This window comes from Oncorhynchus masou, chromosome 5, assembly GCF_036934945.1.
Source record: "Oncorhynchus masou masou isolate Uvic2021 chromosome 5, UVic_Omas_1.1, whole genome shotgun sequence".
Lineage (NCBI taxonomy): Eukaryota > Metazoa > Chordata > Actinopteri > Salmoniformes > Salmonidae > Oncorhynchus > Oncorhynchus masou.
The window spans coordinates 60,122,741-60,149,265 of NC_088216.1; the positions used below are offsets into that span (position 1 = coordinate 60,122,741).

A 26,525-nucleotide genomic window follows, 5' to 3' on the forward strand; every position below is an offset into this window, starting at 1 on the left:
ATTCGAACCAGGGACTGTAGTGACGTGTTTAGCACTGAGATACAGTGCCTTAGACCGCTGCACCACTCGGGAGCCCAATTGTCCCGTCAAAAAAATGTTTGGGGATGTGAAACCGGGTATCCGTTAAACAATAAATTAACTTTGTTAGGCCTAAGACTTAAATGTGTGTTGTATGACATAACCCCCATTGCAGGTGGTGTTGTCAACCACGGACACATATAACCTTGTGGAGAGATATACAATGCAAACAAACATTTCTATGACACTATATGATAATTACTGGTATAATAAGTCAAGTCTTTTACAATCTTATGATTGTAATTGACACTATTGAATAATTAAAAGACAAGTTTGGGCCACATTCCATTTTAATGCAAGAAGGAACATTCATTGTGTTCAATTTAGACAACTGTTCAAATGTCCAAAAAGCAATTGTTTTTTGCTTGCTTATATATTTTGTAGGTTAACTATGTATTTTTATAAAAAATTTTGTAACTTTCTACAGAAGCCCAGAGGACATATGAATAAAAATACAATTCCCTCCTTATGCCGAGATCATGACTTATGTATTTATCTCATGATTTCTACATAACAAAAGTTGTTTTGTCAAGATCACCAAAAGTAGCACACATCATCCATTCATATGTGCAGATGCACGATGGCCACCTTATCAAAGAGCCCTGTGGCTGCGTTAAAGGTAATGCGGGACATTTAAGCCCTGAATGCTGCCTGACAGGCAGCAGCGTCTCCCAGGCTGCGTGCCGCCCCGAAGACCACAGCCAATCTCATGCAAGGAACAACGCAACTAACTAGGCTAGTCTTGTGAGCTAGCTAACTTTTTATATTGCATAACTGATGTGTATAATTATAAAAAGGTAATTTAATATAACATTTACAGTGAGTGATATCCATTCCTGACAGGCTGATCAGATTCAATTTCAGCCTTAGAGGCTGATAAATCAGGATGCTGCCTTGTAGGCGGTTTCATATGTAAGGTTCCTTGCAGACAGCCTACAAGGCAGCATCCTGACTGATCAGCCTCAGACACTACTACTGAATGTGATCAGCTGGCCAGGAATAGAGTGCACCCACTCTTGATCATATGCATAATGCACCTATGAAACAACCTACAAGTCAGCATCCTGACATTTCAGACTGAGGCTACTTTGAATCCGATCAGCCTGTCAGGATTAGAGCTCACCCACTCTGTAAATGTAAATATTATCCATAAAACAAAGTGCCCCTTACAATTATACACGTCAGTTATGCAAGCTAACAACCAGCATAGATAACAAGACTACCTAGCTAACTCGCTCACAAGACTAGCCAAGTAAGCTGCGTTGTTGCTTGCATGCAATTGGCTGTGGTCTTTGATGTGGCATACAGCCTGGGAGACAGAGGTGCCTGTCAGGCATCGTTCAGGGTTTAAATGCACCATGAGGGGCTTAGCTGCCACATGAGCTTTTAGCTCAAGGTAACATAGAATGTTATCAAGCTAACTTATAAACGGATAATGAGCTCAAAACACAAATGAAAGCATGAGGTTAGTATTAAATGTAGCATCCCTTAGTGTAGCAATCAATAAAAACGTATGCGCTGATCCACTGTGGGCTCTGCCACCTCAGTCATACTGTTAATCAATACGTCTACTCCCATTTATATAGTTTCTCGTGATCTCAACAAAACAACTTTTGTGATCGACATAATGAGGGAATTAGTCCTCTGGACTTCTGTAACTTTCCCCAGGCCTTTGCTATAAATAAGAAGATATTTTCAGTCAACTCATCTGGTAAAATTGTTTAAAAAAGCATGTTTTCAAAAGGAGGAGCATTTAAAATGGCTTCCAGGCAAATACTTTTAGCTTATATTAAGGCCATTGTCTTCAGCGAAAGGCCATAATAATCTTTATACAAAATAGTTCTATCCAAAATAACATAATACAAGTTAAGGCAACCATTAAAAAAAAGCTTTTTCTTTAAAAGTGGTTTTAAATTATCAAGTGATGTCTCACAGTCCGCTAAGAGCTAGTATAATACTTCAGTGTTATGTAACGATCTGAATGGTGATATATTAAAACAATCAGAATTCAGCACATTAAAATCCCCACGAGAATACTGATTAACACTAGTAGACAATTCCACAACAACAATTTAGGTTGAGCAATGACCATTTACACTAAGTGTACAAAACACTAGGAAAATCTACTCTTTCCATGACATAGACTGACCAGGTGAATGCTATGATCGCTTATTGATCACTTGTTTAATCCACTTCAAATCAGTGTAGATAAAAGGGGAGGATACAGGTTAAAGAAGGATTTTTAAGCCTTGAGACAATTGAGAAATGGATTGTGTATGTGTGCCATTCAGAGGGTGAATGGGAAGACAAAATATTTAAGTGCCTTTGAACAGGGTATGGTAGTAGTGTGCCAAGAACTGCAACACTGCTGGGTTTTTCACACAACAGTTTCCCGTGTGTATCAAGAATGGCCCATCACGTAAAGGTTAAAGGACATACAGCTAACTTGACACAATTGTGGAAGTATTGGTGTCAACATGGGCCAGCATCCATGTGGAACATCTTGTAGAGTCCATACGCCAACAAATTGAGGCTATTCCAAAGGGGCAAAGGGGGGTGCAACTCAATATTAGGAAGGTGCTCCTAATGTTTTGTACCCTCAGTGTATACAGTTATAAAGATATGTTGTCAAAACTCAGAAAATGCATAATAGTTGTGATCCCTTATTCAACATTTACAATGTAATTAATACATTTGAACCCTTTACAGTGAATGCTGAAAGCCTAAAAAGTGCAGAATGTTTTAAATACATTTTACAGAAAATCAGTCCATAGCTAAGGAATCCATAACAGCAAAAATATAGAAAACCAAAACCACATAAGTGCTCCATGTAATCTTGTTTTGAAATATCCAAGGATTCATACATTATGGCAACAGTTTATGGTCTAAAAACCCATCCTGTATATGGTCTAACTGTCAAAAAGGCAATGATTGATTTACACCTGTAAATGTGTGATTCCTAAACACTCCCGCCCCAATGATGACAAGACAGATGATGTTGCAGGAGTCTCAGTACAAGCCGACCTCCTTCAGGTTGGCTTTAATGATGACGTCAGTGACAGAGTCAAAGACAAACTGCACGTTCTTAGTGTCAGTAGCACAAGTGAAATGGGTGTAGATCTCCTTTGTATCCTTACGCTTGTTCAAGTCCTCAAACTGACACTGAATGTAGGTTGACGCCTCTTTGAATACGTTTGAACCTAGAGCAGAGGGGAATATGTTTTCAATATAATTTATGCAATTATTCTCACAAGGACATGCAATATATGTGTGACTTAATTAATACATTGCTTTGAGCAAACTAGTCATTTCCTACTATAGACTAAAAACTTGCTAAACTCAAATATCCTGCTTCAGCAAAGTGTGCCATGAAGCTCCTCCCATATTGCACAAGCTAATATTTCATAGAGGTATAACTCATTACTCAAACAAGAATCCACTGTGTGCAAATGCACTGCGTTTACTATAACAATCCCACAGGAAATTGCGCTTTGTGCTGTTTTATAGGATGCTGATTCCTAAAAATCCACCTGTATATCTCTGAACTGTCAAAGACTGTATTAGTAGCCCTTTACACTCGTACACAAATGGAAAATTGAAGAGTTTGGTACTGATAAGTGCCTTAAAATTGGTACGCAGTGGCTGCACAGTAACATGCTAAACATGACGTCAGAGCTCAGACTGTGCTTCACAGTGCTGTATAGGTTTTGACTGACTGCCGTTGTGAACTTGAGCACCGTTGTGATTCATAATGGACCATTTTTGGATTGCATAAACAGTAATTGTGTGATGGTTGGGGATGCAGGGATGTGTTCCAAACAAAAACTACAAGTGTGCTTGCTCTAGTTCCTCAACTGCATAGCTAGGATATCTAAAAAAAAAAACCCCACCTTAGTTGAAGACTCTTCTTTGAGTCATAAAAGTGCTTTGAAAATCAAATGTTACTTGTCACATGCACCGAATACAACAAGTGTAGACCTTACAGTGAAATGCTTACTTAAAAGCCTTTAAACAACAATGTACTTAAGAAAAATGCATGGTAAGTAAAAAAATAGATAAGTAAAAATAAGTATAAAATATTTAATGAGCAGCAGTAAAATAGCAATAGCGAGGCTATATAAAGGGGGAACCAGTACAGAGTCAATGTGCGGGGGCACCAGTTAGTCGGGGTAATTGAGGTAATACAGTTGAAGTCGGAAGTTTACATACACTTAGGTTGGAGTCAATAAAACTCGTTTTTCAACCACTCCACAAAGTTCTTGTTAACAAACTATAGTTTTTGGCAAGTCGGTTAGGACATTACTTTGTGATTGACACGTCATTTTTCCTACAATTGTTTACAGACTGAATTATAAGTGAAATAATCTATGTATCACAATTCCAGTGGGACAGAAGTTCACATACACTAAGTTGACTGTGCCGTTAAACAGCTAGGAAAAATGTCAGAAAATTATGTCATGGCTTTAGAAGATTCTGATAGGCTAATTGACATAATTTGAGGTGTACCTGTGGATGCATTTCAAGGCCTACCTTGAAACTCTGATTGAATTGCGACTCCACTTTGTCTCTATACTGACGCTTAGCTTGTTTGATTGCCTTGCGGAGGGAATAGCTACACTGTTTGTATTCGGTCATGTTTCCGGTCACCTTGCCCTGGTTAAAAGCAGTGGTTCGTGCTTTCAGTTTCGCGCGAATGCTGCCATCAATCCACGGTTTCTGGTTTGGGAATGTTTTTAATCGTTGCTGTGGGTATAACATCGTCAATACACTTTCTAATAAACTCGCTCACCGAATCAGCGTATTCGTCAATGTTGATGTTGGACGCAATGCGGAACATATCCCAATCTACGTGATCGAAGCAGTCTTGAAGCATGGAATCAGATTGGTCGGACCAACGTTGAACAGACCTAAGCGCGGGAGCTTCTTGTTTTAGTCTCTGTCTGTAGGCTGGACGCAACAAAATAGAGTCGTGGTCAGCTTTTCCAAAAGGAGGGCGGGGGAGGGCCTTATATGCGTCGCGGAAGTTAGAATAACAATGATCCAGGGTTTTACCAGCCCTGGTTGCGCAATCGATATGCTGACAGAATTAGGGAGTCTTGTTTTCAGATTAGTCTTGTTAAAATCCCCAGCTACAATGAATGCAGCCTCAGGATGTGGTTTCCAGGTTGCATAGAGTCAAATAAAGTTTGTTCAGGGTCATCAATGTGTCTGCTTGGGGGGGGGATATATACGGCTGTGATTATAATCGAAGAGAATTCCCTTGGTAGATAATGCGGTTGACATTTGATTGTGAGGAATTCTAAGTCAGGTGAACAGAAGGACTTGATTTCCAGTATGTTGTTATGATCACACCACGTCTCGTTAATCATAAAGGTGCTTGTTTCTGTCGGCACGATGCGTGAAGAAACCAGCTGGCTGCACCGACTCCGATAGAGGCTCTCGAGTGAGCCATGTTTCCGTGAAGCAAAGAACGTTGGTCTCGGATGTCTCCCTGGAATGATACCTCAACCTTGTTGTCAAGAGACTAGACATTGGCGAGTAGTATGCTAGGGAGAGGTGCGCGATGTGCCAGTCTCCGGGGCCTGACCAGAAGACCGCTTCGTTTGCCCCTTTTATGACTTCGTTGTTTTGGGTCGCCGGCTGGGATCCAATCCATTGTCCTGTGTGGAAGGCAGAACACTGGATCCGCTTCGGGGAAGTTATATTCCTGGACGTAATGATGGTGAGTTGACGTTGCTCTTATATTCAGTAGTTCCTCCCGACTGTATGTAATGACACCGAAGATTACCTGGGGTACCAATGTAAGAAATAACATGTAAAAAAATAAAATTAAAAAATAAATAAATACTGCATAGTTTCCTAGGAACGCGAAGCGAGGCGCCATCTCTGTCGGCGCCGGAAGTACAAGAGGTATGTGGCAGGGTCTACAGTCAATCACGGATTACAAAAAGAAAACCAGCCCATTCACAGACCAGGATGTCTTGCTCCCAGACAGACTAGAACTTTTTTGCTCGCTTTGAGGACAATACAGTGCCGCTAACACGGACCGCTACCAAAACCTGCGGACTCTCCTTCACTGCAACCGACGTGAGTAAAACATTTAAACGTGTTAACCCTCGCAGGGCTGCAGGCCCAGACGGCATCCCCAGCCGCGTCCTCAGAGCACGCGCAGACCAGCTGACTGGTGTGTTTACGGACATATTCAATCAATCCTTATCCCAGTCTGCTGTTCCCACATGCTTCAAGAGGGCCACCACTGTTCCTGTTCCAAAGAAAGCTAAGGTAACGGAGCTAAATGACTACCGCCCCATAGCACTCACTTCCGTCATCATGAAGTGCTTTGAGAGACTAGTCAAGGACCATATCACCTCCACCCTACCTGACACCCTAGACCCACTAAAATTTGCTTACCGCCCCAATAGGTCCACAGACGACACCATCGCAACCACACTGCACACTGCCCTAACCCATCTGGATAAAAGGAATACCTATGCGAGAATGCTGTTCATCGACTACAGCTCAGCATTTAACACCATAGTACCCTCCAAGCTCGTCATCAAGCTCGAGACCCTGGGTCTCGACCCCGCCCTGTGCAACTGAGTACTGGACTTCCTGACGGGCCGCCACCAGGTGGTGAGGGTAGGTAACAACATCTCCACCCCGCTGATCCTCAACACGGGGGCCCCACAAGGGTGCGTTCTGAGCCCTCTCCTGTACTCCCTGTTCACCCACAACTGCGTAGCCATGCACACCTCCAACTCAAATCATCAAGTTTGTGGACGACACTACAGTGGTAGGCTTGATTACCAACAACGACGAGACGGCCTACAGGGAGGAAGTGAGGGCCCTCGGAGTGTGGTGTCAGGACAATAACCTCACACACAACGTCAACAAAACAAAGGAGATGATAGTGGACTTCAGAAAACAGCAGAGGGAGCACCCCTTATCCACAGACGGTACAGTAGTGGAGAGGTTAGTAAGTTAAGTTCCTCAGCGTACACATGGACAAACTGAATTGGTCCACCCACACAGACAGCGTGGTGAAGAAGGCGCAGCAGCGCCTCTTCAACCTCAGGAGGCTGAAGAAATTTGGCTTGTCCAAAAATCACTCACAAACTTCTACAGATGCACAATCAAGAGCATCACCGCCTGGTATGGCAACTGCTCCGCCCACAACCGTAAGGCTCTCCAGAGGGTAGTGAGGTCTGCACAACGCATCACTGGGGGCAAACTACTGGACCTCCAGGACACCTACACCACCCGATGTCACAGGAAGGCCATAAAGATCATCAAGGACAACAACCACCCGAGCCACTGCCTGTTCACCCCGCTATCTTCCAGAAGGCGAGTACAGTACAGGTGCATCAAAGCAGGGACCGGGAGACTGAAAAACAGCTTCTATCGCAAGGCCATCAGAATTAATGGAAATTGATGTAGAAATGTATCACTAGCCACTTTAAACAATGCCACTTAATATAATATAAATGTTAACATATCCTATATTATCATCTCATATGTATATACTGTACTCGATACCATCTACTGCATCTTGCCTATGCCGTTCTGTACCATCACTCATAAATATATATTTAAGAACATATTCGTTATCCCCTTATACACACAAGTGTAAGGTAGTAGTTGTGGAATTGTTAGGTTAGATTACTCGTTGGTTATTACTGCATTGTCGGAACTAGAAGCACAAGCATCTTGCTACACTCGCATTAACATCTGCTAACCATGTGTATGTGACAAATAAAGTTGATTTGAAATCAAAAGAAAATCAGCCAAGATCTCAGAAAACAAAATTGTAGGCCTCCACAAGTCTGGTTCAACCTTGGGAGCAATTTCCAAACACCTAAAAAGGTACCAAGTTCCTCTGTACAAACAATAGTATGCAAGTATAAACACCATGGGATCAAGCAGCCTCCATACTGCTCAGGAAGGAAACGCATTCTGTTTCCTAGAGATGAACATACTTTGGTGCAAAAAGGGCAAGTCAAGCCCAGAACAGTAACAAAGGACCTGGTAAAGATGCTGAAGGAAACAGGTACAAAAGTATCTATATCCACAGTAAAACGAGTCCTATATCGCAATAACATGAAAGGCCGCTCAGCAAGGAAGAAGCCACTGCTCCAAAACCGCCATAAAAAAGCCAGACTACGGTTTGCAACTGCACATGGGAACAAATATTGTACTTTTTGGAGAAATGTCCTCTGGTCTGTTGAAACAAAAATAGAACTGTTTGGCTATAATGACCATCGTTATGTTTGGGGGAAAAAGGGGAGGCTTACAAGCCGAAGAACACCATTCCAACCAACCGTGAAGCACTGGGGTGGCAGCATCATGTTCTGGGGGTGCTTTGCTGCAGGAGGGACTGGTGCACTTCACAAAATAGATGGCATCATAAAGAGGTAAAATTATGTGGTTATATTGAAGCAACAGTTAGGAAGTTACAGCCTGGTCGCAAATGGGTCTTCCAAATGGACAATGACCCCAAGCATACTTCCAAAGTTGTGACAAAATGGCTTAAGGACGACAAAGTCAAGGTATAGGAGTGGCCATCAAAGTCCTGAACTCAATCCTATAGAAAATGTGTGGGCAGAACTGAAAAAGCATGGGCGAGCAAGAAGGCCTACAAACCTGACTCCATTATACCAGCTCGGTCAGGAGGAATGGGACAAAAGTCACCCGATTATTGTGGGATGCTTGTGGAAGGCTACCCAAAACGTTTGACCCAAGGCAATGCTGCCAAATACTAATTGAGTGTATGTAAACTTCTGACCCACTGGGAATGTGATGAGCGAAATAAAACTCTGAAATAAATGCATCTCTATTCTGATATTTTACATTTTTAAAATAAAAGTGGTGATCCTAACTGACTTAAGACAGTTAAATGTATTTGACTAAGGTGTATGTAAACTTCTGACTAACTCTACCGACATATACATACAGTTGATGTGAATATGCATAGATAATAAACAGGGAGTTGCAGCAGTGTAAAAGAGGGGGGGCAATGCAAATAGTCTGGGTAGCCATTTGATTAGCTGTTCAGGAGTCTTATGGCTTGGGGGTAGAAGCTGTTAAGAAGCATTTTGGAAATAGACTTGGCGCTCCGGTACCGCTTGCCGTGCGGTAGCAGAGAGAACGGTCCATGACTAGGGTGGCTGGAGTCTGACAATTTTTACAGCCTCCCTCTGACACCGCCTGGTACAGAGGTCCTGGATGGCAGGAAGCTTGGCCCCAGTGACGTACTGGGCCGTATGCACTCCCCTCTGTAGTACATTGCAGTCAGAGCCCGAGCAGTTGCCATACCAGGCAGTGATGCTACCAGTTAGGATGCTCTCGATGGAGCAGCTGTAGAACCTTCTGATGATTTGAGGAGGGGGAAAAGGCTTTGTCGTGCCCTCTTCACAACTGTCTTGGTGTGCTTGGACCAAGATAGCTTGTTGATGTGGACACCAATGAACTTGAAGTGCTCAACCTGCTCCACTATAGCCCCGTTAATGAGAATCGGGGCATGCTCGGGTCCTCCTTTTCCTGTAGTCCACAATTATCTCCTTTGTCTTGATCACCTTGAGAGAGAGGTTGTTGTCCTGGCACCACACGACCAGGTCTCTGACCTCTCTATAAGCTGTCTCGTCGTTGTCAGTGATCAGGCAGCACTGCTGTGTCATCGGCAAACTTAATGCTGGTGTTGGGAGTTGTGCCTGGCCATGCAGTCATAAGTAAACATGGAGTACAGGAGGGAACTGAGCACGCACCCCTGAGGGGCCCCCATGTTGAGGATCAGCGTGGCGGATGTGTTGTTACCTACCCTTACCACCTCGGCGCGGCCCGTCAGTTAGTCCAGAATCAAGTTGCAGAGGGAGGTGTTTCGTCCCAGGGTGTTAAGCTTTGTGATGAGCTTTGAGGGCACTATGGTGTTGAACGCTGAGCTGTAGTCAAAGAACAGCATTCTCACATAGGTGTTCCTTTCGTCCAGGTGGGAAAGGGCAGTGTAGAGTGCAACAGAGATTGCGTCACCTGTAGATCTGTTGGGGCGGTATGCAAATTGGAGTGGGTCTAGGGTTTCTGGGATAATGGTATTGATGTGAGCTATGACCAGCCTTTCAAAGCACTCATGGCTACAGACATGAGTGCTACGGGTAGATAGTCATTTAGGCAGGTTACCTTAGTGATCTTGGGCACAAGGACTATGGTGGTCTGCTTGAAACATGTTGGAATTACAGACTCAGACAGGGAGAGGTTGAAAATGTCAGTGAAGACACTTGCCAGTTGGTCAGCGCATGCTCAGAGTACACGTCCTGGTAATCCATCTGGCCTTGTGAATGTTGACGTGTTTGAAGGTCTTACTCACGTCGTCCAGAACAGCTGATGCGCTCATGCATGATTCAGTGTTACTTGCCACAAAGCAAGCATAGAAGTAATTTAGCTTGTCTGGTAGGCTCGTGTCACTGGGAAGCTCGCGGCTGTGCTTCCCTTTGTAGTCTAATAGTTTGCAAGCCCTGACACACCCGACGAGAGTCGGAGCCGGTGTCGTTTGATTTGATCTTAGTCCTGTATTTACGCTTTGCCTGCTTGATGGTTCGTCGAAGGGCATAGCGGGATTTCTTATAATGTTCCTGGTTCGAGTCCTGCTCCTGGAAAGCGGCAGATCTACCCTTTAGCTCAGTGCGGATGTTGCCTGTTATCCATGGATTCTGGTTGGGGTATGTACGTACCGTCACTGTGGGGACAATGTCATCGATGCCCTTATTGACAAAGCCAGTGAATGATGTGGTGTACTCCTCAATGCCATCAGAAAAATCCAGGAACATATTCCAGTCTGTGCTAGTAAAATAGTCCTGTAGCTTAGTATATGCTTCATCTGACCACTTTTTTTATTGACCGAGTCACTAGTGCTTCAGCTTTTGCTTGTAAGCAAGAACCTGGAGGATAGAATTATGGTCAGATTTGCCAAATGGAGGGTGAGGGAGAGCTTTGTAAGCATCCCTGTGTGTTCAGTAAAGGTGGTCTAGAGTTTTCTTCCCCTCTCGTTGCACATTTAACATGCTGGTAGAAATGAGGTAAAACTGATATAAGTTACCCCGCGTTAAAGTCCCTGGCCACTAGGAGCGCCGCCTCTGGATGAGCATTTCCTGTTAGCTCATGGCCGTATACAGCTCATTGAGTGCAATCTTAGTGCCAGCATCGGTTTGTGGTGGTAAATAGACAGCTACGAAGAATATAGATGAAAACTCTAGGTAGATAGTGTGGTCTACAGCTTATCATGAGATACTCTACCTCAGGTGAGCAAACCCGAGACTTCCTTAGATATCATGCACCAGCTGTTGTATACAATATACATAGACCGTCACCACCTGCCTTAGAGGTTGCGGTTCTATCCTGCCGATGCAGTGTATACCCCGCCAGCTGTATGCTATTCATGTCGTCTTTCAGCCACAACTCGAATGACTTAGGAACTGTGCACACTCTGGAGAGTTGTGTGGCCACTTGGAGACACCAGTTAGTCCTCTCACTCAAACAATTGTATTTTTGTTTTGTGTTGTATCTACCCCACATTTTCCAGGAATATTCTTATCATGTTACTGAATGTACCCAGAGTATTTTCAGATTTCTTATCCACAAATGCGGCGAAAATTACAGAAAATGTATAACGCACATCAAATCAACAGCGGCTTGTTAGAATTCAGTCAGGTGAAATGTTGTGTCCCTACCTTTAGTCTAATAATTTTTCCATAATCTACAAACTTTTTCCTTTCAATTGTTTAAATGGTTGTGCATAGGCTTTTCATATTTCTTCTGTAAGAAACATTTAAATGTATCCCTATCCATACAGGCCAATTCCAATGAGTGTAAAGGGTTAAAGATGTACCAGAGTACTCTGGGTAGCAGATAGTGAGGGGGCTCTTTTGGATCTTGTCCTCAAACAGATCCTTCTTGTTGAGAAAGAGGATGACTGAGGTGCCCGTGAACCACTTGTTGTTGCAGATGGAGTCAAACAGCTTCATGCTCTCGTGCATACGGTTCTGTGGAGAGATGAGCAGTGTTAGGGTCAGCATGTGGGCAATCTCTTTTGATAAAGAGTATCATGCCATCACCAAAGGACTATAGATCTAGAGTTTATGCCCTGTCCCACTCACCATCTCCTCATCCTCAGCCAACACCAGGTCATAGTCACTGAGCGCAACACAGAAGATGATGGCTGTGACTCCCTCAAAGCAGTGGATCCACTTCTTCCTCTCGGACCTCTGACCCCCCACATCAAACATCCTGCAGCCACGGAGATTCAGACAGAGAGAAATAACATGAGGAATTTAGAGAAGAGAGGGGACATTAAAAAAAGGGAATGAGCTGGAGAGAAAAAGACAACACTTCTACAGTAAATTGTGGTCACTATGGTGTTGTACAGACAGCTTTGCGATTTTCTACATTAGTGAATCACTAACTGTAGGGACGAAGGTCCTCGGGTATTATTAGTGTAAGTCGGCGCACGGAGTGCTGTGTTAACAGCTTACTTGAAGTAGAGGTCCTTGAATGTGAAATGTGTCTCCACAATGCCGGTGGTCTTGACTCTGGTGCGCAGGACATCCTGCTGCGTGGGCACGTAGTTCTGCTGGGATATCCTGTCCAGGTCATTCAGGTAACTGAGGAGGAAGAGAAGGAAACTGACTTAACATAAATTACTTACATACACTACTACTTACAAAATTGTTGGAGAATGCCATTTCAAATCGATGAGCTAACACATGTAATAGAAGTTCTGGTTTTGGATCAACCATGGATGTGAACAACAATGCAAGTGAACAAATTAAGCCAATATGGGAGGAATACAAAGTAAACAAAGAAAATTATTCCCAAAACAAACTCAGAGTAATCATATGGGCGATTCTCACAAAACTGACACTTGACCCAAAAGAAATTGACCAAATATTTTACAGCATAATTCCTCTTGGATCACTAAGATTAGGATCTGTATTTATCTATTTTATAATCATTGTTATGTTTATTGCACATATATTATGCATTTTATCACAATTTCCACAACTACCCTAGCAAGAATTATCATTAAGTTCAAAAAGGTAAAACAAATCCCTTTCTAATAAGTTAACATCGCTAACTTAATGAAAAGGCCCAAGTTAAACATGGCACTTAACATGTACTTAGTAATTTCTCATAACACAACCTTTTCTGAATATTGTTTTTTGGTAATAATTACTTGTGTTATTTTTATGTACAAATATTTGGATAAAATAACAAAAAGGGCACACTATCAGATTAAGCAAAAATTACAAAAAGCAAAAATTTTAATTTTCCAAATATTTCCAAAATATTGGTGCATTAAAGAAAAGCAGGTTTGGGAGAATGCATGTTTGGGTAATGAGTGTTTCCTAGTTTACCATTCAAAAACTGTACTGAGCTCTATTAGAGATTCAGTATCCCAAAACATCAAATTTTCATTTGTCAATCCCAAATTACTTGCATAAATCTAAAATCACGGATCTTAATGAAACTGACTAAATACCATTATTTTAGCATAAGTACTATAATTACGTGCATGTATTATCACAAGTCATTTCAGCATAAAAATGTGCCTTTAAAAAAAAGTAATTTAGGAATTTACAGGTAATATTGGTGTATTAGGACATGGATGTGTGGTTCTAAGGTATTTTAGATGCATTTCTAAATTGAAGGGGATTCTACAGGCAAATGGCACATATGCCTAAAACTTCTAAATACAGTTTCTTCAGAAAGTATTCACACCCCTTGTCTTTTTCCACATGTTGTTGTGTTACAAAGTGGGATGAAAATGAATTTAATTGCATTTTTAACGATTTACACCAAATACTCTCATGTCAAAGTGGAAGAAAAAAATCTAACATTTGTCAAATAAAACACGAACACAGTGCATTTGATAAGTATTCAGACCCCTTAACTATTTCCACTTTGTTACATTACAGCCTTATTCTAAAAAAATAAAAATAATAAATAAAAATCATTAATTTACACACAATACCACATAATGACAAAGAAAAACAGGTTTTTAGAAAAATGTTGAAATGTATTAAATAACTGAAATATGACATTTCATTAACTATTCAGACCCTTTACTCAACAATTACAGCCTTGAGCATCATGCTACAAGCTTGGCACACCTGTATTTGGGGAGTTTCTCCAGTTATTCTCTGCAGATCCTCTGAAGCTCTGTCAGGTTGGATGGGGAGCATTGCTGCACAGCTATTTTCAAGTCTCTCCAGAGATGTTCGATTGGGTTAATTTCCTGGATCTGACTGGGCCACTCAAGTACATTCAGAGATGTCCCGAAGCCTCTCCTGCGTTGTCTTGGCTGTATGCTTAGGGTTGTTGTCCTGTTGGAAGGTAAACCCTTCACCCCAGTCTGAGGTCCTAAGCACTGGAGCAGGTTTTCGTCAAGGATCTCTGTACTTTGCTCCATTCATCTTTCCCCTCGATCCTGACAAGAATCCCAGTCCCTGCTGCTAAAAAAAAAATCTCCAAAGCATGATGCTGCCACCACCATGCTTCACCGTAGGGATGGTGCCAGGTTTCCTCCAGGCGTGACACTTGGCATTCAGGCCAAAGAGTTCAATCTTGGTTTCATCAGACCAGAGAATCTTGTTTCTCATGGTCAGAGACCTTTAGGTGCCTGCAGAAATGTTTTGGTACGCTTCCCCAGATCCGTTGACACAATCCTGTCTCGTAGCTCTACGGACACTTCCTTCGACCTCATGGCTTGGTTTTTGTTCCGACATGCACGGTCAACTGTGGGACCTTATAATAGACAGGTGTGTGCCTTTCCAAATCATGTCCAATCAATATAACAGGATGCATCTGAGCGCAATGTCGAATCTCACAGCAAAGGGTCTGAATACTTAAGTAAATAAGGTATTTCTGTTCATTTTTAATAGAGATTTCTAGAAACCTGTTTTTGCTTTGTCATTATGGGGTATTGTATGTGGATGGATATTTATTTTTTTATCACAAATTTTAGAATAAGGCTGTAACGTAACTAAATGTGGAAAAAGTCAAGGGGTCTGAACAATTTTGAAAGGAACTATCTTGATTAGAAAGTATTCAATCCCCTGAGTCAATACTTATTAGAATCACCGTTGGCAGTGATTACAGCTGTGATTCTTTCTGGGTAAGTCTCGAAGAGCTTTCCACACCTGGATTGGGCAACATTTGCCCATTATTCTTTTCAAAATTATTCAAGCTCTGTCAAATTGGTTGTTTTCATCATTGCGAGACAAGCATTTTTCAGGTCATGCCCATGGATTTCAAGAAGATTTAAGTCAAAATTGTAACTCTGCCACTGAGTAACATTCACTGTCTTCTTGGTAAGCAACTTCAGTGTATATATGGCCTTGTGTTTTATTGTCCTGCTGAAAGGTGAATTCATCTCCCAGTTGCTGGTGGAAATGTTTTCCTCTAGGATTTTGTCTGTGCTTAGCTCCATTCAGTTATTATTCAAGAAGAAAAGTGAATTGCTTTGCCACATTTGCAGTATTACTTTAGTGCCTTGCTTGCAAACAGGATGCATGTTTTGGAATTTAGTTTTTATTATGTACAGTCTTAAATTTTCTTCACTGACAATTAGGTTCGTATTGTGGAGTAACTACAATGTTGATCTATTCTCAATTCTCCAATCACTGCCATTAAACTCTAACTGTTTTAAAGTCACAATTGGTCTCACGGTGAAATCCCGGGGTGGTTTCCTTCCTCTCCGGATGCCTGTATTTTTGTAGTGACTGGATGTATTGATACACCATCCAAAATGTAATTAATAACTTCACCATGCTCAAAGGGATATTCAATGTCTGCTTTTTTATTTTTACCCATCTACCAATAGGTGCCCTTCTTTGCAAGGCATTGGAAAACCTCCCCAGTCTTTTTTGGTTGAATCTGTACTTGAAATTCACTCCTCAACTGAGGGACCTTAGAGATAATTGTATATGTTGGGTACAGAGATGAGGTAGTCATGTTGAACACTATTGCGCACAGATTCCAATCAACTTGTGACTTGTTATGCAAATTTTTACCCCTAAACTTACTTAGGCTTGTCATAAAAGGTACAGGTACACGTCAAAATGGGGGATGTCCTCCTTTAAAGTACATTCATTTTTTATTTATCTAACTCGGCTGGTCAGTTAAGAACAAATTCTTATTTACAATGACGACCTACCCCGGACGACGCTGGGCCAATTGTGCGCTTCCCTATGGGATTCTCAATCACAGCGAGGATGTGATACAGCCTGGACAGCGGGTTGCGCTTTGCCGAATCAAACTCCAGATTGTGGTCTTAAGTTAATAAAAAAAATGGTGTTTATACACTCATATTTCTTGACAACCATTATTTAAATCAAATAACAAATGTTTAACAAAAATGCTATACAATAGATGTAAGGAGTGGTCCTAGTAAATAAAGTTACCAGCACAGCAAACACATTGACTATATGTTAGAATTAGCTTATTATAATCATTACTGAAACGGACCTAAAAAAATATGCGGTAATGAGAAGTGTGTGTTTCAGTAATTAGAGGCCAGTAGCTCAATCTGGAAGTAATAGAGAAGGCCACTATAAATGAGCACACATAAAAAAGACCACATTGCTGAAGCCCAATTCATGGCTCCATGTTGGTATGGTAAGTTTTCCCAATTTGAGCTTTTGTCATTTCGGTATGTCAAGAGTCATAAAGGGGGTGTTTGAGAATAAGATTCTCATTCTGAAGGCATATAAGTGAAGAAATTAAATGAACTTCTGCTCATCTAAGGACTGCACCTCTAAATGATGCGTGAATAAAACGATAAACATGAGTTTTTACAGCAACTTGAAAAACGTTAAGACACTTAACGTAATAAATATTATAGTTGAATGTAAACTCAATTAGTATAAATGTTTTGATTTATGGACAACATTGTGCGTTTTATAGAAATAAATTACATTTTACTTAGAAAAACCTATTCAAATGACCTGAGAGGCATTTCGATAATGAGAATTTGGGGTGAAAATTTACAAAATTCAGGTGCCAGTGAGTTCAGGACAGACCAAGCTGTAGGCTATTTGTGCAAGGGATAAGAAGTAATCTTGTAGTTATTATATTTCCACTGGATCAGATCATTAAAACCTTTCCCTTTCATGCCGAGTGTTTATCGAAAGGGAGAGAGAGCGCTGGAAATATTTTAAATACATTGAGGAAATAGTCATTCACAACAGATAAATAAAAAATTAAATAAAAAGTCTGCTAAATGACCAAAATAATTTGATTTTAATTTGATCAAAACTCGTAAATAGAATGAAATAAACAAACTCACACGCGTAAGCTCTGCAATCGTGTCCACTCTGACAATGAACGGTAAACAACTAATAATATTGAATGCATTAAACAGAAATGACCATAACCAAACAAACATTGTAGATTAGAAATGATCAGAATTAACGGTAGATGTAGGCTACTACTGGTGATATGTAAATGGGGAATTGATAGACAGTAACAATCAAAGGGCAAACAATTCACACAATGAAGTTACAAAACAACGAATGCACACGAAATGTCGGGACAGAGAGCATTATGGAGAGAGACGTGCCTTGTGCATCTTAGCCACACTCCCTTCTTGGACCATGGCATTCCAGCAGCCTCCTCAATGGATTAGTCCACTGAGACAGGCACAATTCAGACAGGTGTCTCCTGTGCAATAAAATATGTTTTTAAATAATATATCTATATATTACACACAGTACCAGTCAAAAGCTTAGACACACCTACTCATTCAATGGTTATTCTTTATTTTGTACACATTTTCTACATTATAGAATAGTGAAGATATCAACGCTATAAAATAACACATTTGTGACAAGGTAGGGGTGGTAATAGTCCAATTTTGGTTCCAAAAAAGCTGGTTAAGAGAATGCCAAGAGTGTGCATAGCTGTCATCAAGGCCAAGGGTGGCTACTTAGAAGAATCTCAAAAATAAAATGCATTTTAATTTGTGTAACACTTTTTTTTGCTTAATACATGATTCCATGTGTTCGTTCAAGGTTTTGATGTCTTCACTATTACTCTACAATGTTGAAAATAGTAAAAAGAAAAGAAAAACCCTTGAATGAGTAGGTGTCCAAACTTTGACTGGTACTGTATATAAAAGCAAAAAATATGCATGTGCTGCCATCATTCTATTTCTATGTGTGCTGATGCTGACATGCACAAAATTCTACAGGTGTAGTAGACCTTACAGTGAAATGCTTACTTACAGGCCCTAACCAATCATGACATTTAAGTAAAAAAAAATTTTTTTTTTAAGTATTTAGGTGAACAACAGATACAGTGCCTTGCGAAAGTATTCGGCCCCCTTGAACTTTGCGACCTTTTGCCACATTTCAGGCTTCAAACAAAGATATAAAACTGTATTTTTTTGTGAAGAATCAACAACAAGTGGGACACAATCATGAAGTGGAACGACATTTATTGGATATTTCAAACTTTTTTAACAAATCAAAAACTGAAAAATTGGGCGAGCAAAATTATTCAGCCCCTTTACTTTCAGTGCAGCAAACTCTCTCCAGAAGTTCAGTGAGGATCTCTGAATGATCCAATGTTGACCTAAATGACAAATGATGATAAATACAATCCACCTGTGTTAATCAAGTCTCCGTATAAATGCACCTGCACTGTGATAGTCTCAGAGGTCCGTTTAAAGCGCATCATGAAGAACAAGGAACACACCAGGCAGGTCCGAGATACTGTTGTGAAGAAGTTTAAAGCCGGATTTGGATACAAAAAGATTTCCCAAGCTTTCAACATCCCAAGGAGCACTGTGCAAGCAATAATATTGAAATGGAAGGAGTATCAGACCACTGCAAATCTACCAAGACCTGGCCGTCCCTCTAAACTTCCAGCTCATACAAGGAGAAAACTGATCAGAGATGCAGCCAAGAGGCCCATGATCACTCTGGATGAACTGCAGATATCTACAGCTGAGGTGGGAGACTCTGTCCATAGGACAACAATCAGTCGTATATTGCACAAATCTGGCCTTTATGGAAGAGTGGCAAGAAGAAAGCCATTTCTTAAAGATATCCATAAAAAGTGTTGTTTAAAGTTTGCCACAAGCCACCTGGGAGACACACCAAACATGTGGAAGAAGGTGCTCTGGTCAGATGAAACCAAAATTGAACTTTTTGGCAACAATGCAAAACGTTATGTTTGGCGTAAAAGCAACACAGCTCATCACCCTGAACACAACATACCCACTGTCAAACATGGTGGTGGCAGCATCATGGTTTGGGCCTGCTTTTCTTCAGCAGGGACAGGGAAGATGGTTAAAATTGATGGGAAGATGGATGGAGCCAAATACAGGACCATTCTGGAAGAATACCTGATGGAGTCTGCAAAAGACTGGGACGGAGATTTGTCTTCCAACAAGACAATGATCCAAAACATAAAGCAAAATCTACAATGGAATGGTTCAAAAATAAACATATCCAGGTGTTAGAATGGCCAAGTCAAAGTCCAGACCTGAATCCAATCGAGAATCTGTGGAAAGAACTGAAAACTGCTGTTCAAATGCTCTCCATCCAACCTCACTGAGCTCGAGCTGTTTTGCAAGGAATGGGAAAAAATTTCAGTCTCTCGATGTGCAAAACTGATAGAGACATACCCTAAGCGACTGTCAGCTGTAATCGCAGCAAAAGGTGGCGCTACAAAGTAATAACTTAAGGGGGCTGAATAATTTTGCACGCCCAATTTTTCAGTTGATTTGTTAAAAAAAGTTTGAAATATCCAATAAATGTCGTTCCACTTCATGATTGTGTCCCACTTGTTGTTGATTCTTCACAAAAAAATACAGTTTTATATCTTTATGTTTGAATCCTGAAATGTGGCAAAATGTTGCAAAGTTCAAGGGGGCCGAATACTTTCGCAAGGCACTGTAAGTAAAGAAATAAAAACAGTAAAAAGAGTGAAAAATAACAGTAGCAAGGCTATAATAGCAGCGAGGCTATATACAGGCACCAGTTAGTCGGGCTAATTGAGCAGAGAGTAGCAGTAGCGTAAAAGAGGGGTTGGTGGGTGGTGGGGCACAATGCAGATAGTCTGGGTAGTCAATGTGAGGGGTCACCTGTTAGTCGGGCTAATTGAGGTAGTACGTACATGAATGTATGGTTAAAGTGACTATGCATATATGATAAACATAGGGTAGCAGCAGCGTAGAGAGGGTTTGGGGGGGTGGTGGGATGGGGGGCGACAATGCAAATAGTCTGGGTAGCCATCTTATTAGCTGTTCAGGAGTCTTATACCTTGGGGGTAAAAGCTGTTGAGAAGCCTTTTGGTCCTAGACTTGGCGCTGCGGTATGGCTTGCTATGCGGTAGTAGAAAGAACAGTCTGACTGGGGACAATTTTTAGGGCCTTCCTCTGACACCATCTGGTGTAGAGGTCCTGGATGGCAGGCAGATTAGCCAAAGTGATGTACCTGCCGTACGCACTACCCTCTGGTCGGAGGGCAAGCAGTTGCTGCCATACCAGGCAGTGATGCAACCCATCAGGATGCTCTCGATGTTGCAGCTGTAGAACTTTTGAGGATCTGAGGACCCATGCCAAATCTTTTTAGTTTCCTCAGGGGGAATAGCCTTTGTCTTCACAACTGTCTTGATGTGTTTGGATCAAGAGAACTTGTTGGTGATGTGGACACCAAGGAACTTAAATCAAGGATGTGTTGTTAACTACCCTTACCACCTGGATGCGGTCTGTCAGGAAGTCCAGGATCCAGTTGGTGTTTAGTCCCAGGATCTTTAGCTTAGTGATGAGCTTTGAGGGCACTATGGTGTTGAACACGGAGCTGTAGTCAATGAATAGTATTCTCACGTAGGTGTTCCTTTTGTCCAGGTGGGAAAGGGCAGTGTGGAGTGCAATAGAGATTGCATCATCTGTGGATCTGTTTGGGAAGTATGCAAATTGGAGTGAGTGGGTCTAGGGTTTCTGGGATAATGGTGTTAATGTGAGCCATTACCAGCCTTTCAAAGTACTCCATGGCTACGGACATGAGTGCTACGGGTTGCCTTAGTGTTCTACAATTTAGGCAGGTTACCTTAGTGTTCTACATCTTGCTTGTTTCAGCAAGGAGCAACAAAGTTTAGTCATGTTGTTAGAGTCCACGTTACCGTAGAAACGGACTCAACCACAGGAATGCCCGGCCACCCTCTTTTCAGTCAGCAGTTCATTAAAAAAAATGTAAAAATCTAAATTATACTTAGCACTAGATCTGCTAAAGCAGTCATTTTGACTGCTTATTAATTAAATTACTCAGTCAAGCCTCCGTCCTTCACTTTTCCTAAATAACACACTGCCGTTGTTCGAATCATAATATCACATACAGAACTGGAGCTATAACAAGTTTTCGGAGGGCATGTCATTTGTTTTATGGACTCCCCCCACCCCCCCATTGACCCTCCTCCTCCCAACATTGGAAGAACAAGCTACGGGCCAATTATCAGCACAAAATGTCATCACAGAGAGCAGGCCATACAGCTCAAGCAAAAACATCAGCAGATCATGTAACATGATCGCTTCAGAGAGATCATGCGTTACCTCCGTTTTGATGACACAGAAACGAGAAATCTGAAAACAGACAAATTTGCCATGGTATCTGACGTTTGTACAGAACAGCATTGCAAACCAGGAGAGAAGATCCCTGTTGATTAACAATTGTTCACAACAAAGGCTTGTTGCTTTGCGCAATACATTGCGAGTAAACCCGACAAGTTTGGAATTAAGTTTTGGTTTGACGTGGACACCAAGTACATGCCGAACGGCTTTCTTAGAATAAGGCCGTAACGTAACAAAATGTGGAAAAAGGGGGTACTTTCGGAATGCACTGTATATTAAATGTATTTATTACACTGTAATGACTGCTCGTTAGCCTCGATTCTAACACCAGCGATTCAAGTGTTATACAGTTCTGGCGTTTATTTTTTCATGACGGTCTTCATCCATAATACGGTCATTGTGCCAGCCATACTCTTCACACACCCACACATTATAAAATGTACAATACACTATTACAATGTAAATTTGAAGTAATGGAGCAATGTACATACTGTATGTATAATGCAATGTCTAGTTTGATGTACTATTTTATTTATGATGTAGGCCATTGTTTAATTCCTGTTTGCACCCCAGGAAGATTAGCTGCTGCCTTGTCAGCAGCTAATGGGGAATCTAATAAATACTCAATCTGTAGCCTGTTGATAGTACAGTACATTTTTTTGAAAAGCAAGCTCCCAACAGAGGCAGTGGAAAACAGAAAAACATTTCAATGTATACGAAATTAGTTCAGGCCGCAGCCTCCTGATTAACATGTCACATAAGACCTTAGGTACAAGTTCGTTACACTTCTCCCTATTTCCAATGATTTTCTGGAACTCAAATATTATTTTCAGATCAGGCTTTCCCTAACCTTGGATGAATTACAGTCATTTGGATTAAAGTCTCGCTTCTCATGTTTGAGGATAACCAATATTCCTCCAATCAGTCATAATGGTTCTCTAGTCATTATAATATTTGATTCAAGTTGTGTTAGAGCAGAGATTTGTAATGCTCTTACTATGAGGCGGAGTCGTTAAGCTGGTATTCTCTAGACCTGCCAAAGCAGATCTGGACCCCTCCGTCCTGCCATAACCTCTTGATGACCCCAGCCAGTTCAGGGGTCATGACCCCTTCCTCTGCAGAGCTGGCCAAGGCAAAAAGCTGGCGGGCATCATCCTGGAGACACAGCAAAACAAATAAAACCACAGTTACCAAGAGGAAACAACAACACTCGTCTATTGTGGAAACAGTATGACAACAGAAAAACGTCAATCTCAAATAGGGTTGGGCAGAATCCAGTTTTCCATACTGTGCCTGCGCTGTCCTGGGATATATAGTATTACTGGTAGTGCGCACAGGGGGCGCTATCCCCCCCCACAAAAATCATAATTTACCAGAATGCTAACAAGTACTAAGGAATCCCCATAGTGGATGCTTGGTAAATACTAACAAGCTTATGGAAACATTTACTACCAAGAAAACCCAGTATCTCAAAGCCTCTCAAAACGTAGTTTTCAGCACACACAAAATAAATATTAAACAGCAGGGAACTTAATCCAGGAGGGGATTGTCTCTGCTGCAGCTACCAAGAAGCTTGAGCTTGCAAGCTAACATTAGCCACTTAGCTACTTAGACAATTTATTTGGCACAATTTGATAGTTAACTTAATAGTTATACGATATATAGCTGGGAAACAACAGTAGTGAATTTCATACAATTGCAACTTGATCACCTCACTTAAGTTGCGCTACCAGTGACAGTACCTTTGCGAAGCGCCCATTTTGCTAGTTGTGTTTCTTTGTAAACAAACACATGTGACTGGCTCAAACATATGTTTTGTGAAACTAGTACCAGTAAGCTTAATAATGAAAAACAGGCAAAATTATTAACACGGTCTGCTTTATTCATTACCTAGTGCACAAGTTGACAGAAGGTATTTATTTAACAAAGTACTAATATTCAAATGTATATATAAAAAAAAATTCTGATGGCATTTCAAAATACACCGGGATACTGTATACTGCCCAACCCTACTCCCAAATCAACATGTTCGGTGCAGTCAGTTTTCAAGTGATTTACTTCACATGCTGACCATACATGTTGTTCCTAGACTGTTGTCCTCTGCTACCGCATGGTAAGCGGTACCAATGCCCCAAGTTTAGAACAAACAGGATCCTGAAAATCTTCTACCCCAAAGCCATAAGACCGCTAAATAGTTAACCAAATAGCTACCCGGACAATCGGCATTGAGCCTTTTTTGCACTAACTTTGACTCATCACATACACTGCTGCTACTGTTTACCATCTGTCATTATATGCCTAGTATACATACATACATACATACATACATACATACATACATACTTTGATTACCTCGTACCGCTGCATAACGACTCTGGTACTGGTTCTCATTGTATATAGCCATTACTCCCTGTGTATGTATTATTACGTGTTTTACTTTTCTATTGTTTCTCTCTGCATTTTTGGGAAGGGCCCGTAAGTAAGCATTTCAGTGTTAGTCCACGCCTGTTTGTTTTTTATGAAGCATGTGATGAATACAATTTGGAACAAAATGTCACTGCAGCCAGTAGATCATTCTGTACACTGTTCTTGTGAAATATGTACTTCCTTGTAGTCATAACAACATAAATAGAAACACTTACTATGGCATTTTACAAGGAAACAATAGTAAATGAATCTAACATATTCTACTAAACTAATTAAGAGCACTTCAATGTAAAAGAATCTTCAAGCTGACTCACTGATCGTGCTGTGTCCCCAAAGTCTATGCTCAGCCTGCCCATAGCTCTGATGATGGCGATGATGGACTGGATGGTGTTGCTGTAAACCACCACTCTGTACTGGCTGCACTCCTCCTGTGTGTACCCGTCCTCATGGATAATTCTGGGGGCAGGAAGAGAAGGTTAACATGCGCATCTTACTGGTGCTTGCGGTCAACATCTAATCTAGGCCTCGTGACATAGATAACATATCGCAAAGGCTCATAGCTGATAGAGCACTTCACATGGGTTCCTAAATCGGTCAAAGGGTGTAAACAGAATGCTAGTTTCTTATTTTCTTTTGGGTGTGCACAAAACAGTTGAAACATGTACTCACTTCATCTGCTTTACAATTGTGCTTTTCCCAGACTCTCCAGCACCTTGAAATGGAATGTTTAGAGGCAAAGAAAGGAGACATAAGATCAGGAGAAGTTTCAAATCCTTAGCTCTACTAAATGTGTAGAGATACAACAACAAACATGCACAGTCAGAGCTCAGAACCAGCTGATTCCATCTGTGACAGTTCTACAACCCCCTACTGTTTTGGGGCCTTTGCACCTGCCCTGAGAATCTAGAGGAAAACATCAGGCTACATCATAAGCATGAACGCTAAAGTGTTTTTTTTAATGCAGTCTGTGGAAGACTGAATTGTAATGACAGCGGTTCCACCATAACCATTGCCAGGTAGCATTTATGAACAGGGTAGGCTCATGACTAACTGCTTTAGCGCCTATTGACCATAGTATCTTCTGACTGGGGGTGTTTTGTTAAGAGCCCAGACGCTTGCTCTAAACATTAACACTGGCGGTATGTTTTTGGAAACATAAGGAACATATTTTTTTTAATTAGCGAGAAATCATTTTCAAAAAAACTGGGAAAAAAAGTTTTAAACAATGTGTTCCCTCACCACCATATCTCCATGTCACATCTCTTGTTTCTGAAAGCCATAGGTGGCCACCTGCGATAATTAGCTCAAACAAATGTGTGCAAGGGGGGGGGTATTTTTTTATATATTAAAAAAAATAAAAAATAGTATTTCTCGCTGATATGAACGATAAGGGGCAAAGCATAGGTCTCGAAAGCCGACTTGAAAGCGATGATTATTGACTTTTCAACATGTTAAAACATAGCGTCGGAATTGTAGTTCACACGAAGCCAAATGTGGCCGAATGTAACCTCAAACCCTAAATACAGAAGAGTTTTCGAAAGCTAGTCATGAGCCATACATAACAGTAATTCGATCAGTTAGAAAGACACCCTCTCCAGATCTCATATAATTGATATACTAGCTGCGAATGTCAGTCACATATGAACACTCACCTAGAAGCAACAGTTTGACTTCACTTGATGCCTTTTCGCCAGCTTCTCTCAGATTCCGATCAATATTTTTACTCCTCTCCATGGCAGCTTTATCTTCGGCACTTAGTGTGCAACCCATTTTGATCCCAGCAGGTAAAACCTATGAAAATGTCTCTTATAATCTACCTGGCTTTTGACAAGCCGACCAAATGGAAAAAACGAAGGTGTTCAGTAAAAAGAAAGAATGTCATCCCTAATTCTACAAAATTGTATTGCTGTGTCTGTCAAGCGCTTGACGCAGAATTCTGTCAACTACGACACATTTTCAAACGAAATGTGTGCGACGACGAGCATGAGAAAAAAGGAAGGGAGAAAGGCGTTGGCCGGGAAACTAGCACGTTAACCATACAAATATTTGTTAGCTTTTTCTATGCACATGGAGGAAGCCGAATACTTTTGATAGAAGAGCAAGAAATTCATACGAAGAAATGAAGTAGTTAACATTAGTTACCACATTAACTTAATTGGCTAGCCAGAAACTTCACTTTATAACGTTACTACCTGTATGTTCTTTCCGCGTTGCGTTGGCAGTGTAAAAATTGAGCTAGAGAGCTGAGTTATAACTTCACTAAAAATAAATAGCTACAATCTAATCACCCTTGACAGTGACTCAAAATACTCACACACTTTTAAATACTATTGTCTGTTAACTGTTCTAACTTGTCTGGTCCTACAATAACGCAGAAGAGCAAAATATGTTTACTTTCAGA

The 26,525-nt window shown here is 41.1% G+C and overlaps 1 protein-coding gene across 3 annotated transcripts; it reads right to left on the minus strand.

The window, feature by feature from the left end:
- Positions 1-350: 350 nt before the first annotated feature.
- LOC135540005 (guanine nucleotide-binding protein G(i) subunit alpha-3-like) lies at positions 351-26,525 on the minus strand. 3 transcript variants are annotated; one of them, XM_064966299.1, is made up of 9 exons: positions 26,317-26,525; positions 25,777-25,941; positions 24,794-24,836; positions 24,439-24,580; positions 22,695-22,852; positions 12,597-12,725; positions 12,222-12,351; positions 11,954-12,107; positions 351-3,278 (listed from the first exon to the last, which is right to left on the minus strand). In XM_064966299.1, the coding sequence occupies exons 2-9, from the start codon at positions 25,892-25,894 to the stop codon at positions 3,088-3,090; spliced, it is 1,065 nt and encodes a 354-aa protein (XP_064822371.1). In that variant the 5' UTR covers positions 25,895-25,941; positions 26,317-26,525; the 3' UTR covers positions 351-3,087. The 3 variants fall into 3 exon arrangements, with proteins under 3 accessions (XP_064822371.1, XP_064822370.1, XP_064822369.1); XM_064966298.1 differs by having other exon boundaries at positions 25,777-25,945; XM_064966297.1 differs by having other exon boundaries at positions 25,777-26,525.